Below are 14977 nucleotides of genomic sequence, written 5' to 3' on the forward strand. Positions count from 1 at the left end.
GTCAGGAAAGTCCATGTTAGATTATTAGACTTTCCTGGAAAAACAATGCAGACATCCAGGTACAGAGAATAAAGAAAGGTTTATTGCCAGGAAAGGGGCCAGCAAGAACCCTTCTCACAGGGGAGAAGTGAGAAGCAGCCCCAGCTATTGTCTGAGGTGACCTATATAACTTAGGAGGTTTAGGAGGGGCTAGGAGGGGCTAGGAGGCAGAGACCCTGGTGTGGAAGTGTGGGCCGGGAGCTTCATCATGGCAGACTAGGATTTATGGCTGCTGTCCAAATAGTAGATAAGGGGTCCTGCACTGCCCAGACTTGGGGTCACTCTCAGGGGCTTGTGTTGCTTTATATGGTGGTAGCTCCCCCAGAGAAGTACCATCCCAAGGTTAAAAGGGTTGGAAGATGATTATTTACTGCCTTTACTACAAGGGCCTGGTGTTGCCTAGGAAAGGAGCATGCTAAGCTGTGGAGATGGGAAGGAGTGGACTAAGCTATGAGAAAGGAGCTCATTTCACTAACACATTGGGTTAGGAAAAGTTAAATACTCCATTAAAAATTAATTGAAGCTGGAAAGAGTGGCACACACCTGTAATCCCTTCTACTCAAGAGGCTGATACCTGAGGATGGAGGCCAGCCTGGGCAGGAAAATCCTTGAGACTTTTCTTTTTTGGTCAGTTGTGCAGCTTGAACGTTGTGCCTGGGAATTGCCTTGAGCTCTTCAGCACAATGTGAGTGCTCTACCACTTGAGCCACAGCACCACATCTGGTGTGGGTTAATTGAAAATAAGACTCTCATGGACTTTCTTGCCTGGACTGACTTTGAACCATGATCCTCAGATCTCAGATTCCTGAGTAGCTAGGATTAGAGGCATGAGTCACCAGCTCCTGGCTTTGAGACTTATCTCCAATGAAGCACCCTCAAATAAGCCAGAAATGTGGCAGTGTCTCAGGTGATAGAACATAAGCTCTGAGCAAAAAGTCTCAGAGACTTGAGGCCTTGAGTACAAATCCGACGACCCCTCTCCCCACACACATAAGAAAATATTTGAATATTGTCCATTATAAGCCTAAACATTTAAGTATCCAAATATTCACTTGACATTCTGGTTTCTCTGCAGATCATAGCAATCTTTTTGCCTTTTATCTAGAATTCAGTGAATGAAGGACCTCCCCTTACATCCAGTAGAGAGACTATTTCTATTTCTGGGTATGTTCTGGCCAGGAGTTAAGGCAGATGTCATGCCATTCTGTAGGGAATTTGATGACTGAATTAGTTTCTAATTGATGCTGTTCTCAATTACCACAGACTTAATAGGCTCAAAACAATGCAAACATATTATCTCATAGTCTATGTTGGTCAGAAATCCTACATGAGTTTCCTGGGCAAAAATCTAGTGTGGGGGACTGGGAAGGTGGCTCAGTGGTAGAGCGCTTGCCTTGCATGCCTGAGGCCCTGGGTTCGATTCCTCAGCACCACATAAGCAAAAAGAAAAAAGCCAGAAGTGGCGCTGTGGCTCAAGTGGTAGAGTGCTAGCCTTGAGCTGAAGAGCTGAGGGACAGCGCCTAGGCCCAGAGTTCAGGCTCCACAACTGGACCAAAAAAAAATCTAGTCTGGGCCACAGCACCACTCTGTAGCTAATATGTTATTCATTAATCCCAGTGATAATGTTAAAATTGCATAGTTTGAGCCTGGGGGCAGAATCTAAGCACAGTCAATTTGCTTTCTGAATCTAATTCCCTGTGGGTGAGTGGGGGGTGGGGATGGGAAGGGAGGTTCCCACAAAGTTCTTGTTTCCTTACTGGCTTGAAGCTTGGGACCACCCTTAGTTCTAGAGGCCTCTCCTGTCCTTGTCAAAACATGGCAAACAATTCTCGGGGCTGCACTTCTCTCCTTCCTCTTCTGCCACATTTGACTCACTGCTGTTGTCCTCTGCTTTGCAGGTTTCATGTGAATGCATCAGGCCACACTGACCATCTTTTTTGGTCTGGTGATGTCCTGGTGTAAATCAGCATTTGTTTTCCAGAGAATGATTTCAAAGTCAACAAATGCAGAACATACTTCATCCACCCTCACATTTTTATCCATCAATTTTCTATCCTCAAGAAAAGGTTTATCACCATAAACCATCTAAAAAAGCCCTATAGGAAGATTCAAATGATAGACAACAGATAGCTTATATTGGTGAGAATCTCTAAACCTGTTAAGACTGAGGCAAAGCCTTTAAGCACCATTCAGACATTCCTATACAACATCAAACTCATACTAGTGAGAAAGCCTGCAAAACTGTAAAATGGGCAAAGCCTTTTCTAACTAAGGAAGCCTTAGAGAACAGAAGCCATTGATTCTACAGCTGCCCTCTAAATACATAACCTTAAAGCTTCTTTATCTTAATAGAAACATTCCTCCACCCCTACAGAGTTCCTGTGGGATAGAATCCCTACACATGTAAAGAGCAAAGCCCTGAATAGTTACTGAGCCTCCCTTTAATAGAATTCATAGTGGCCGGGCGCTGGTGGCTCACGCCTGTAATCCTAGCTACTCAGGAGGCTGAGATCTGAGGATCGCGGTTCAAAGCCAGACTCCTATCTCCAATAAACCACCAGAAAACCGGAAGTGGCGCTGTAGCTCAAGTGGTAGAGCGCTCGCCTTGAGCTGAAGAGCTGAGGGACAGCGCCCAAGCCCAGAGTTCAAGCCCCACAACCGACAAAAAAAAAAAAATAGAATTCATAGTGGATAAAAACCTTAGCAAAGTAAATAATGTGCTAAATCCTTTATTCAAATTACACATTTTATACAACCACAGAGAATTCATACTGTACAATAAACTCATGCAAGGTATTAATATGGAAAATCTTTGCTCAAAAGACAAGCCTCTTGTGGGAAGGGATGAATGGAAAAACTGGTAGAGTGAAAGGGTAGTGATAACATTGTCCAAAAAGAAATAGATTCATGCCAGGTACAGGTAGCTAACAGCTGTCATACTAGACGCTGAGATCTGATGATCACAGTTCAAAGCTACCCTGGCACAGAAGTCTGTGAGTCTGTGAGACTTTCATCTCCAATTAACCACTAGAAAACCAGAAGTGGCGCTGTGGCTCACGTGGTAGAGCACTAGCCTTGAGCTGAAGAGCTGAGGGACAAGATCCAGGCCCAGAGCTCGGGCCCCACAACTGTCAAAAAATAAATCAAGTAATATATATTATATATATGAATTATTAGTAGAGAGAATATCCTATAAAAATGTAGCACATTATTCAACTGTTACCTAAAATGTACCAGACAAAGGGATGTGAAGGGTAAACAAAGGAGGCTGCAATGCTTGGTAAGAAATGTATGCATTATCCTGCCCATGTAATTGTAACCCCTCTGTACAGTATGTTCACAAAATAAAATTAAATTAAAAAATAAAATTAAATAAAATGTACCAGACAATGTTTGTTATCATGTTATAACTAAAGCTATCTTTCCATGTACTAGAGTGTATACTGATAAATTATTTCTGAAATATATATAGATGTATATCTATATACATCTATATATATATACATTAATTCTAGAGGTAGAGTTAAAATTGTCATTCATCTTGAAAACTTGGAGAAAGTACACATAGAATGGTTCAAGGACCTCAGGAGGAAAGAAGGGATCACTTCCCAGTGCTGAGGCCTTGGGCAGTGTGCCTGGCTGCCAGCACCACCTTCCCACAACCACAGATCAGCCAGACTGCCTCTAAGCCTAAGGTACCAGAGCCAAGAGGGCATGGCCAGGATTCTAATTTAAATACATGGAGACAGCAGAGAAAGAGCCCTGCTCTTCTACTTGGAGTGGGAAATTACATTGAGAATGTTTACTTGGCTCCCTCCCAACAATTCCAATGGTTTACAGGATCAAGGAAGGAAAATGTACTAGCACAGTTAGAGGACAGGCCTTCAAATCTGACTCAGAGTAAAACACCAATTCCCAAAGGCCAGAGAGCAGGGCCCTTGTAGGCTTCTGCTCCAGTGAACTACCTCACTATTGTTAACCTAATGATAGCCTGAGGCTTTCCCAGAACCTGAGGGAGGCATTTTAATTAAAGTCATTACTTCAACAGGCTGAGAAAAAGCCTGACTTCCTGTGCAACTCTGTAACAAATTTTTCAGTTTCCTGCCAATGCTGGCTGTCCTTGTAACCAATTAAGTTGCTTTTACAGCCTGCTTCTGTTTTGAACCTGAAATTCTGCCCCCTCATCTTGCAGACCTAGATCTATGCACCCATTCTGCCTTTGTGAAAATTCTCTATTCTTTATTTTGGGGGGGGTCTGTGAAAGACCTCAGACACCCTGGGGTGCTTTCTTCAACGGGAGGGCACCCCAAGAACCAAGACTCCAAACCAGCAGCTGCAATAAGCAAGAGGAGTTTATTTGTTTGGCGTTTGCGCAAATGGGCTCTCTGTCCAGGGCAGACAGGAAGCCCCAAGCAGCGTTTACAGGCACTTTTAAAGACAAAAGCCCCAGGATTAGCATAAGACCCAAGGTTCCCCGGGATTGGCTCAGTTTACTACACGGGGAAGTTTATAACACTCTTTGTAATAACAGTTGGCTCAGGGCAAGTCTAGGGGGAGCGGTCACCCTGGAGGGGAGTTTACATAGTTACAGGCTTGTGATCGATTAACATTTGGTCTAATTTGTTGGGCTCACCAGATGGTCCTTATCTTGAGCCCCCTAAACCGAGAATTTTTTACACAGGAATGCGGAGGAACATACTCTTTGTTCCTTATCTTGGGTCCCATTTGGCCACCTGTTAGTTGTTTTTTTTTTTTTTTATTTACGACTACAGAGCTTGTCCCAGGGCCAACATCTAGACTCCGAAGCTTTTTATTTATCTCCAGGGCGGTGAAAAGGTCAGTGCTAGCTCAAGCAAGTTTACAGAAGCAAAACCAGAAGTTAGCAATTGTAAAATGTAACTCTAATTTTTAATCTTTCAGTCTGGTTGGGGGCCTGAACTCTGGGCCTGGGAACGCTGTCCCTCAACTCTTCCGCTCAAGGCTAGCACTCTACCACTTGAGCCACAGCACCTCCTTCAGCCTTTTTTTTTTTTTTTTTTTTTTGCTTATGTGGTGCTGAGGAATCGAACCCAGGGCCTCATGAATGCAAGGCAAACACTCTAGCACTGAGCCACCTTCCCAGCCCAACTACTCTATTCTTGAAATAAACTGTTACACTGAAGAGTTCTTCCTGCTAACACAGCTGTAGGATGGACCCTGAAAACTTCATTTGAACCCAGGGTTGGTTATTGATGTCTCTTTTACACTTCTGGATGCTTAAGAAGTCTAATAGCATTTAAAGTACAAGTAACTTCTTATCACATAAGGCATAGGAAGCAAATTTCTGAAAGTTTGACCTTTCATAACCCTGAAGGACAAAAGGTTATCATCCTAGAGGCTGAGAGGCTGGGCAGACAGATTTGCTGCATTTAACCCCTTTGCTGCATTTAATTCTGGCTCAAATCCTAGTCTATTTCCTAGCTTGATGTGCTTAATCCTAGCTACTCAGAAGCTGGACCTCTGCTTCTGGACCTCTGCCTTTAGTTCAGGGACCATGCACTGGCCATGGTCAGCCCTGCCAGTGTATTGGCATAGGTGACTTTGCCAAGATTTGTCATAGGCCTGTCCAGCCCTTATGTCAGAGGTCTACATAAGCACACATTTCCCACTATTTATTATTTTACTTTGCTCTCTGTTTTGTTTTGCTTTGTGCCACTGCAGGAGCTTGAACTCAAGAGCACTGTGCTTTACCTTTCTCCTGAAAGCCAGTACTTTACCATTGAACCACAGCTTCACTTCAGGCCTTTTGGTAGTTCATGGAAGGTAAGTGTCTCATGAACTTTCCTGTCCAGGCTGATTCCTAATGGTGATCCTGAGCTCTCCTACCCCACCCCTGAAGAGCTAAAATGACAGGTAAAAGCCCCTGGGGCCAGGCACTGGGGGCTCACACCTGTAATCCTAGCTACTCCAATTGCTAAATCACGTAAGTCTATTTTTTTTTGGATCCGCTCACACTCACACACCATATACCACTCACACCACATACTCTCACACTCACATTCAATCACACCACACACACACACTAACACCACACTCCCACCATACACACCACACACACTCACACTCAATCACCACCAACTACACTCACACCATACATGTTCACACTCATAATCACACTACACACACCACACACGCTCAATCACACCACCCCCACATCACACACACCACTAACAACACATGCTCATACTCATACCACACACCATACATGCTCACTCAATCACACCACCCACACCACACCTACACCACACTCATACATTACACACACTCACACCACAGACACACTCAGTCATACCACACACACACACCACTCACGCTCACACTCACAATACACCAAACACACCACACCCACTACACTCACTCACACACACACCACACATGCTCACACTCAATCACACCACCCACACAGCACATGCACCACTCACACCACATATGATCACACTCATACCACACCACACACACCACACACACACCACACACGCTCATACACCACACTCACACCACACACCCTCACACTCACAATCACACCACACACACATGCTCACACTCAATCACACCACAGACACACTCACACTAATACCACACTCACACCATACACACCACACATAATCACACCACACACCACTCACACTCACACTCACACACACCACACACTCACACAACCCCTGGTCCGTCACCTGGAATTGTAAGATGTTAATGGAACAAAAGCACAGAACGCAAAGGCTGACATGCTCAGTCACCTATAGACCTGATACCAGTTGGATCTATAGGTGACTTTGAAGCTCTCGAGTGCAACCGTCATAGACAGATGATCTCATAGAATAAAATGTTGTTTCAAGGTACAATTTTATCTATTTAGACAGATGCTTTCACATCCATGTCAAGACACTCATGATGGGAAATGTGTCCATTAAACATCTAATAACTTTTCCCACACATGTAACAGTGCTGGGTACATAAAACATGGACTTTCTTTATTCACAGAGTGAATATAATAGTTTGTGGCAATTACAGATAAAAAGTACAAAAGAATTATATAATACATTTTAACAATGAAAAGATAACATAGCATGTAAAAAGTTCTCAAAGGTGAGAAAAAGCAGATTTGTCAAAATGGGAGAAAAAAAAAGGGTAAATTAAAGGATTAAAGAATGTTCAGCTGGGTACCAGTAATCCTAGCTACTCAGAAGGCTGAGATCTGAGGATTGCAGTTCAAAGCCATCTTGGACAAGAAAGGCTGTGAGATTCTTATCTCCAATAAACCACTCAGAAAACCAGAAGTGGCCCTGTGGTTCAAGTGGTAGAGCACTAGCCTTGATATGAAGAACTAAGGGTCAGAGTTCAAACCCTACAACCAAAAAAAAAAAAAAGAGAATGTCCAATTTGTTGCTACGTCCATTTTTAGGTTTATTCATGTTCTTCCTTATTTTTAATATCTCAAGTCTTAATAAGTGGACTTTTATTGATGAGTGAGAAGCTAAACTTCATAAAGACCACCTCTCAGGGCTGGGAAGGTGGCCCAGTGGTAGAGTGCTTGCCTTGCATGCATGAGGCCCTGGGTTCGATTCCTCAGCACCACATAAGCAAAAAGCCGGAAGTGGCGCTGTAGCTCAAGTGGTAGAACGCTAGCCTTGAGCTGAAGAGCTGAGGGACAGTGCCCAGGCCCAGAGTTCAGGCCCCACAACCGGACCCATAAAAAAAAAAAAAAAAAAAGACCACCTCTCATAATTCTTTGGCCCTATTAGAAAAACCGGCATGATGATTATACATAGTAAGAATTCTGGGACTCCCATGTGACATGTGACAGTATTTACATAGTTTGAGTCTAAGTGGCAAAATAGAGAAAAACATGTTTAAAATAGCATCAATACCAGGACAGGAAAAAAAAAAATAAAGAGAAACACAGTAATTCCTATTGCATGAGAAAAAACACAAATTGGGCAAAAAAAAGTGTCAGGGGCTGGGAAGGTGGCTCAGTGGTAGAGCGCTTGTCTTGCAAGCCTGAGGCCCTGGGTTTGATTCCTCAGCACCACATAAGCAAAAAGAAAAAATCCGGTGCTGTGGCTCAAGTGATAGATCACTAGCCTTGAGCTGAAGAGCTGAGAGACAGTAGTCAGGCCCAGAGTTCAGGCCCCATGACCAGACCCCCCAAAAGAAAAATTAAAGAGAAAAAGAAAATCCTGAACTGAAGCTGGGCGCCAGTGGCTCACATCTGTAATCCTAGCTACTCAGGAGGCTGAGATCTGAGGATCACGGTTCAAAGACAGCCCGGGCAGGAAAGTCCATGAGACTCTTATCCCCAATAAAAACCACTAGAAAACTGGAAATGGTGCTGTGGCTCAAGCAGTAGAGCACACTCACCTTGAGCTGAAGAGCTCAGGGACAGCACCCAAGCCCAGAGTTCAAGCCCCACGACCGACCCCTCCAAAAAATATCCTGAACTGAACATAGCATATATGTATATATGTGAAATAACATGGCAAAATTCCTTTGTGTAATACACACTTAAAAAATGAATGATAGGAAAGTAATAGAGGCTCTTCTGGGTGATCAGGTACTAGCAGGAGGGAAGAAGGCCAAGTAGAGGGCAAATTAAGTACTTTACACACATATGAAAATAGAATAAAACTTATTTTCAATTATTTGTATGCATGTATGGAAATGTCTGAGAGCTAATATAGTAGAAGCCAGGCACTGGTGGCTCACGCCTGTCATCCCAGCTACTCAAGAGGCTGAGATCTGAGGATCGCCGTTCAAAGCCAACCCGGGCAGGAAAGACCGTGAGACTCCTATCTCCAATAAAAACCACCAGAAAACTGGAAGTGGCGCTGTAGCTCAAGTGGTAGAGCGCTTGCCTTGAGCTGAAGAGCTGAGGGACAGCGCCCAGGCCCAGAGTTCAAGCCCCACGGCCAACAACAACAAAAAAATAAATAAATAAAATAAAATAAAATAAATATTGTAACAGTAAATATACTGTTCAATGTTTGATCTTCACAATCAATTCCAAGTATAGGTGGGGTAAAGGATATGTTCAAGACTGATAAGTCAAAAACAAAGCTGATAAAAAAGAACTGTCCATGGGGGTACAATCCCCTAAGATTCCTGAATAGTACATAAATTAGCCTAGAGACCGCACCGCTAGTTACCAAGGAACACCTTATGGTGGCTGTGGCTATGGTTTTCTCTTAGAAATGTTTCATTTTCAAATGGCCTACAAAAAGTGTTTTATATGCAAAATGGAAATAGGACATAATCTTAATTACATTTTGATAGCAAATACAAAAAAATTTTGAAGCCAGGAACCCATGAATCACACCTGTAATCTAGCTATTCAGGAGGCTCAAGCAGAAAGGCCATGAAACACTTATCTGCAATTAACTTTCAAAAAGGTAGAAGTGAAACTGTGGCTCAAGTAGCAGAGCACCAGCCTTGCACCAAAAACAAAAACACTAAAGGAAAATGCCTAGGCCCTGAGTTCAAGCGCTGGTACTGAAGAGTTAAAAATTAGGAACCTCACTTCACCATTACCATTATTAACTTGCTAACTGCTGACTTTGCTTCTGTAAATATGCTTGCATTCAGACCCCCTTTGACCTGGGAGATAAAATTGGCAGTAACTCAAAGTATTGGCCGATCCAGATGTCCGGATATCAGCCCACCCAGGACAAGGACAGCGGTTATAGATAGCATACGTTCTTCAGTTCCAAATTAATTAAGCCATCCCTGGACAAACCTTGACAACGACAACCTGATCAGACCACGAACCGGGTCAAATGTCAACCAATTATAGACCAACCATGAGCCAATTATATCACGGAAGACATTTTATGCTGATTTTATGGTTTTCTGCCTTTAAAAATGTCTGTAACCTTTGCTCGGGACTCCCTGTCTGCTTGGGACAGAGAGTCCGTTTGCGCAAACGCCAAATAAACTCCTCTTGCTTATTGCATCTGCTGGCTTGAAGTCTTGGTTCTTGGGGTGCCCTCCCGTTGGAGAAAGTATCCCAGTGAGTCTGGGGTCTTTCAGTTGGCGCCCAACGTGGGGCTCGTCCGGGATACGGCGCCCCTAGACCCAAATTCCAAGGCCAGTTGGAGGTAAGATAGAGCTCTAACGTTTCATGTTTCCCGTGTCTGTCATTTTTGTTTTATGTTCTGGGATCCAAATCTGTACTTGGACTAGAGGGAAAAGCAGATGTGCCCAGTACCCTAGTCCCGCCCTGGAGCTCTGCTCCAGGGTCGTCTGAATCTGTATTTGGGCCAGAGGGAAAAGCAGACGTGCCCAGTACCCTGGTCCCGCCCTGGAGCTCTGCTCCAGGGTCGTCTGGAGGAAGGAGGAGATCCGAGTGTCTCTGTTCTGGGGAGTTAAGGCGAGGCCGGCCACTCCCATCTGTAGTTTCCTTCCTCATCTGTACTCACTCGGGCACCGCGTGGCGTTTGTCTAGTCTCGTCTGTTTCTGTTTAGCGTTGATCGTCTTTGTTATCTGTCTTGTAACTTTTAAAGAAATGGGGCAAAGACTAACAACCCCCTTAAGCCTTACACTAGATCATTGGACAGAAGTCGTGACCCGGGCCCGCAACCTGTCGCTGGAGGTCCAGAAGAAAAAGTGGATCAGTTTCTGTTCCTCCGAATGGCCCACTCTTAACGTGGGGTGGCCTAAGGAGGGCTCTTTCAATCTTGATATTCTTTTACAGGTAAAGGCTCAAGTTCTTCAGCCGGGCTCCCATGGACACCCCGATCAGGTCCCCTACATAGTCACGTGGGAAAATCTGGCCCGAGACCCCCGAAGTGGATTAAACCTTTCCTTTCCCAGACACCAGTAGCTTTACCCGCTCCCCCACCTTCTCCCACTCCCCTTGTTCCTCTTCCCCCTCCCTCATCTTCCCTTTATCCCATAAAAGAGGTGTCTCAGTCTAAAACTAAGGGCTCCTCCTCCCAAGCTCCCTCTATTTTACCAGATGACCAGGCGGATCTATTACTATTAGACTCCCCGCCAGTCTTAGCTCCCCCGCCACCTTATGCCCAACCTGCTCCGATGGGAGAACAAAGGGGCCCGCTAGAGGTCTCCCATTCCCCATCTGCTCCCTCTCCGGACTCCACTGAGCTGGAGGTGGAGCCCCAGATGCCCTTGTCACCTCCCAGCAGTCGTCTGCGCCTCTGCCGTGATCGAAGCGGAGAGACAGGGGGAGGCTGGATGGCCCATGCCTTTCCCCTCCGGACAGTGGCCGGCCAGTATCAGTATTGGCCCTTTTCTGCTTCCGACTTATATAACTGGAAAACCCATAACCCGTCCTTTTCTCAGGACCCACAGGCCCTGACGGGCCTGATTGAATCCATTCTGTTAACCCACCAGCCCACTTGGGACGATTGTCAGCAACTCTTGCAGGCTCTCCTCACCACGGAGGAGCGACAGCGAGTGTTCCTGGAGGCTCGCAAAAATGTTCCAGGAGAGGATGGCAGGCCAACCCAGTTGCCCAATGAGATCGATGAAGTGTTCCCGTTAACCCGTCCAAATTGGGACTTCAACATCGCAGCCGGTAGGGAGCGACTCCGTCTTTATCGCCAGGTTCTGTTGGCGGGTCTCAAAGGGGGGCTGGACGGCGCCCCACCAATTTGGCTAAGGTGCCTGCGATAGTGCAGGGTTCTGAGGAAACGCCTGCGGGATTTTTAGAGAGACTAATGGAAGGGTACCGTTTGTATATGCCCTTTGACCCCTCTGCTGCAGACAGACAATCCGATGTCATTATGTCATTTATCGGGCAGTCGGCCCCGGACATTCGGACTAAGCTACAACGGTTGGAGGGGCTTCAGGGGTATACTTTACAGGATCTGGTTAAGGAAGCACAAAGAATTTTTAATAAGAGGGAAACTCAGGAAGAGAAAGAAGAAAGATTACGTAAGTTGCAGGAGGATAGAGAGGACAAGCGAGACAAGAAACGTACCAAAGAGTTAAGTAAGATCTTGGCCACTGTAGTACAACAGCCAGGAGAGAGAGAGGCTAGGTTAGATAAAAACCTGGGGGACGAAAAGAAACCTCTAGTGAGCCGTGACCAGTGTGCGTATTGCAAGGAAACAGGACACTGGGTCAGAAACTGTCCGAGGAAAAGGGGGCAGATGAGAGGACCCCGAAGACCAGCACAAGTATTGTCCCTACAGGATGAAGATTAGGGCAGTCAGGGCCAGGAGCCCCCCCCTGAGCCCCGGGTAACCCTTCAAGTGGGGGGCCAGCCAGTAACCTTCCTGGTTGACACTGTCGCCCAACATTCGGTCTTAACTCGATCAGGAGGTCCTCTGAGTTCTAAGACATCCTTGGTACAGGGAGCCACAGGAGGAAAATTCTATCGGTGGACAACTAAGCGAAAAGTGCACCTCGGAACGGGGCTAGTCACCCACTCGTTCCTCCTAATTCCAGACTGCCCCTATCCATTGTTGGGGAGGGACCTCCTCTCAAAGGTGTTAGGTTTTTAAAAAGAGGAAGCCGAGTAAGAACAGCACCAGCACGCACGTGGTATTCAGATAAGGGGTAGGTTTATTTAGATCTGCTGGGACCAGGCAAGGGTGGCACTCCACGTGGCTGGGAAAGGCCTGGGAATGAGAGAGAGCTGGGAAGAGAGGAAAGAGAGAGAAAAGAGCAGAGAGAGGGGTAAGAACAGTAGCACTCACGTGGTATTCAGGTAAGGGGTAGACCTGCTGGGACCAGGCAAGGTTGGCACTCCACGTGGCTGGGAAAGAGAGAGAGCAAGAGAGCAAGAAAAGAGCAGCAAGAGCTAGAAACGAACAGAGAGAAAAAAGAGAGGGAGAGAGAAAAAGAGAGAGAGGTCTGGGCCTGGGCTAGCCCTTATCTAGGGTATGGGCGGGGAAAGGTGTGGCCAGGTAAGGGGAAGTGGGATCAGGTGGGAGAAAGGTGTGGCCACATCAGGTTAGGATGTGACCTCAGCAGATGCGGACGTGACCTCTTCCAGGTATCCCAGTTGCCTAGGTAACGCAGGTACTGGGTGGAGACTTCGCTGCGAGGAGGGTGGAGTCTGCTCGCCATCCAGGAGCGGACCTTACATTCCAGCCTTTTAATAATCATGAAATAGGGCGAGGATTCTCTCTGGCTACTTCCTGCTGACAAGGGGCGTCGACAATAGGGGTAAAAGGCTGGAATTTGGTCTCCTCCCAGAGAAGGCAGTGAACAGCAGCTGTCCCTTGGTTGTGTGAGTCCTTAGATGAAATCTGGAGAAGTCTCATGAGCATTGAGGGGCTGGAAAAAAAATACTAGAGAGCAAATAAATGGCAAGAGGAAGGACTTGGGGCTGAAAATGTTGGTAGAAATGTCCCTAGTTACTTCTGACATCTGGCGACTAGGTAGAGAAGTCAGGTGACAAAGGCAAGAATATAAATTCCTGTTCAGTTAATAGGTAGACAGGTATAGACATTGGATGGGCAGGCTTCTTACATCTACTGACCTCCTGGCTCAGGTTAATTTTGAAAGGGCAGGCACAAAGTAGCTGATGTGACATCATCTCCTCTTACTCCTTTCAACGTTCCCTTGTTCCCTAGACTGGCTGAGTCTAGGTGCTCGTTGCTGGGATGGCTTGTCCCAGTTGGTATTCAAGATTTGAACTCAAGGCCTGGGCACTGTCCCTGAGCGCTTCCGCTCAAGGCTAGCACTGAACCACTTTGAGTTATAGTACCACTAGTATTTAAGGAGGTTTGAACTCAAGGCCTGGGCACTGTCCCTGAGCACTTCTGCTCAAGGCTAGCACTCTGCCACACTGAGTTATAGTACCACTTGCAGAGTTTAGCTGGGAGACGGAGTCTTAGGGATTTTTTAGCCCGAGATGGCTTTGAACTGAAATCTTTGCCACAAAAGCCCTTTATTATTTTCAATTAAAGCAACAAGGAGATCAAGTAGAATAAGTAGAGCTTACCTGGTTCTTATCAAGAATTGCCAACAAATATTCTGAAATGACAAAACTCATCAGATGTGATGAAAATTTTAGCATAGATATGCCCAGTATTTTAGAACCATGTAGTCAGTAGTAGAATACACAACACAAAACAAAAAAGGCAAAACTCAAAACCTAAAATTTTGACAACATTTAGACATCTTTGCTAACAAAGCACATCAGATGGTTGGGCCTCAGTTACTAGGGCCTGTGAAAACAGCAACTTGTTAGCAAGGCACCTTAGAATAGATGGAATAGTAAACTTAGTGGAAGGTTAAGGGTCAGATGGGGCCAAACCCTTAACCCACCACGTGGCCAAGATGGCGGATTCAAGATGGCGAATTTCTGAAAGAATGCAAAGAAAGCCTGAATAGATTAAGCCTACATTGGCTAGCCTTTGAGAGGGAACCTAGAGGGGGGTCCCTGGGACCCAGCCTGCGTCGCACTCTTCAAGGCACAAGCCAAAAAGTTGTAGAAAAGAGAAAGGGAGAGATAGGGAAAGTTGGACATGAATGGCAGAGAGAGAGCAAAGAGAGCCCGAAAGTAAACAGACTTCTGATCATTTACCATTGCAGTAGCAAAAACTGTGTACTTCTGAGAATGGCATAAAAATGAGGCTCTCTGGCTTTCCAGGGAGCGCGGGAGACATTTCAAAGGGGTTTCACGGCTCAGGCGTGATTCGCAGCACCCCATTAAATGAGTAGGAGAGTCAGTCTGGTGAGTGAAGGAGAGCTGACCAGGCAGAAGCGGCGTCCCGACTTCCCCCAGAGCCCTCTAGAGAGAAATGGCCAAGCCCCCAAAGCCAAGCATCCTCAGCTTCAGAGGTGACCGCCTTTCAGCTAAAGACCGTAGGAGCTCTCTGGCGTGGCGCCACGTCTGGACAGAGACTGAGCAACAGAGAGCCGTAGAGTAGTTTCACTCACCAGAGTAGAGAAGTGTGGACATGGATGTGAAGGCAGCAATGGTATCGA

The 14977-nt window shown here is 45.9% G+C and overlaps 1 protein-coding gene across 4 annotated transcripts in view; it reads left to right on the forward strand.

The window, feature by feature from the left end:
* The first annotated feature begins 5711 nt into the window (after positions 1-5711).
* Positions 5712-14977, forward strand: part of LOC138807852 (uncharacterized) — an 89243-nt gene continuing 79977 nt past the window's right edge. For 2 of the 4 annotated variants that reach the window (XM_069993645.1, XM_069993644.1), the window contains exons 1-2: positions 5712-5841; positions 9658-11609. In XM_069993645.1, coding sequence (XP_069849746.1) covers positions 11108-11609 — 502 coding nt within the window. In that variant the 5' untranslated portion in view covers positions 5712-5841; positions 9658-11107. Of the gene's footprint in view, positions 5842-9637; positions 11610-14977 lie in introns of those variants that run through there. The other 2 variants (XR_011366308.1, XR_011366309.1) reach the window with 2 other exon arrangements.

Source organism: Dipodomys merriami, unplaced genomic scaffold, assembly GCF_024711535.1.
Source record: "Dipodomys merriami isolate MVZ:Mamm:240054 unplaced genomic scaffold, mDipMer1.0.p SCAF_437, whole genome shotgun sequence".
In the NCBI taxonomy this organism is placed as follows: Eukaryota; Metazoa; Chordata; class Mammalia; order Rodentia; family Heteromyidae; genus Dipodomys; species Dipodomys merriami.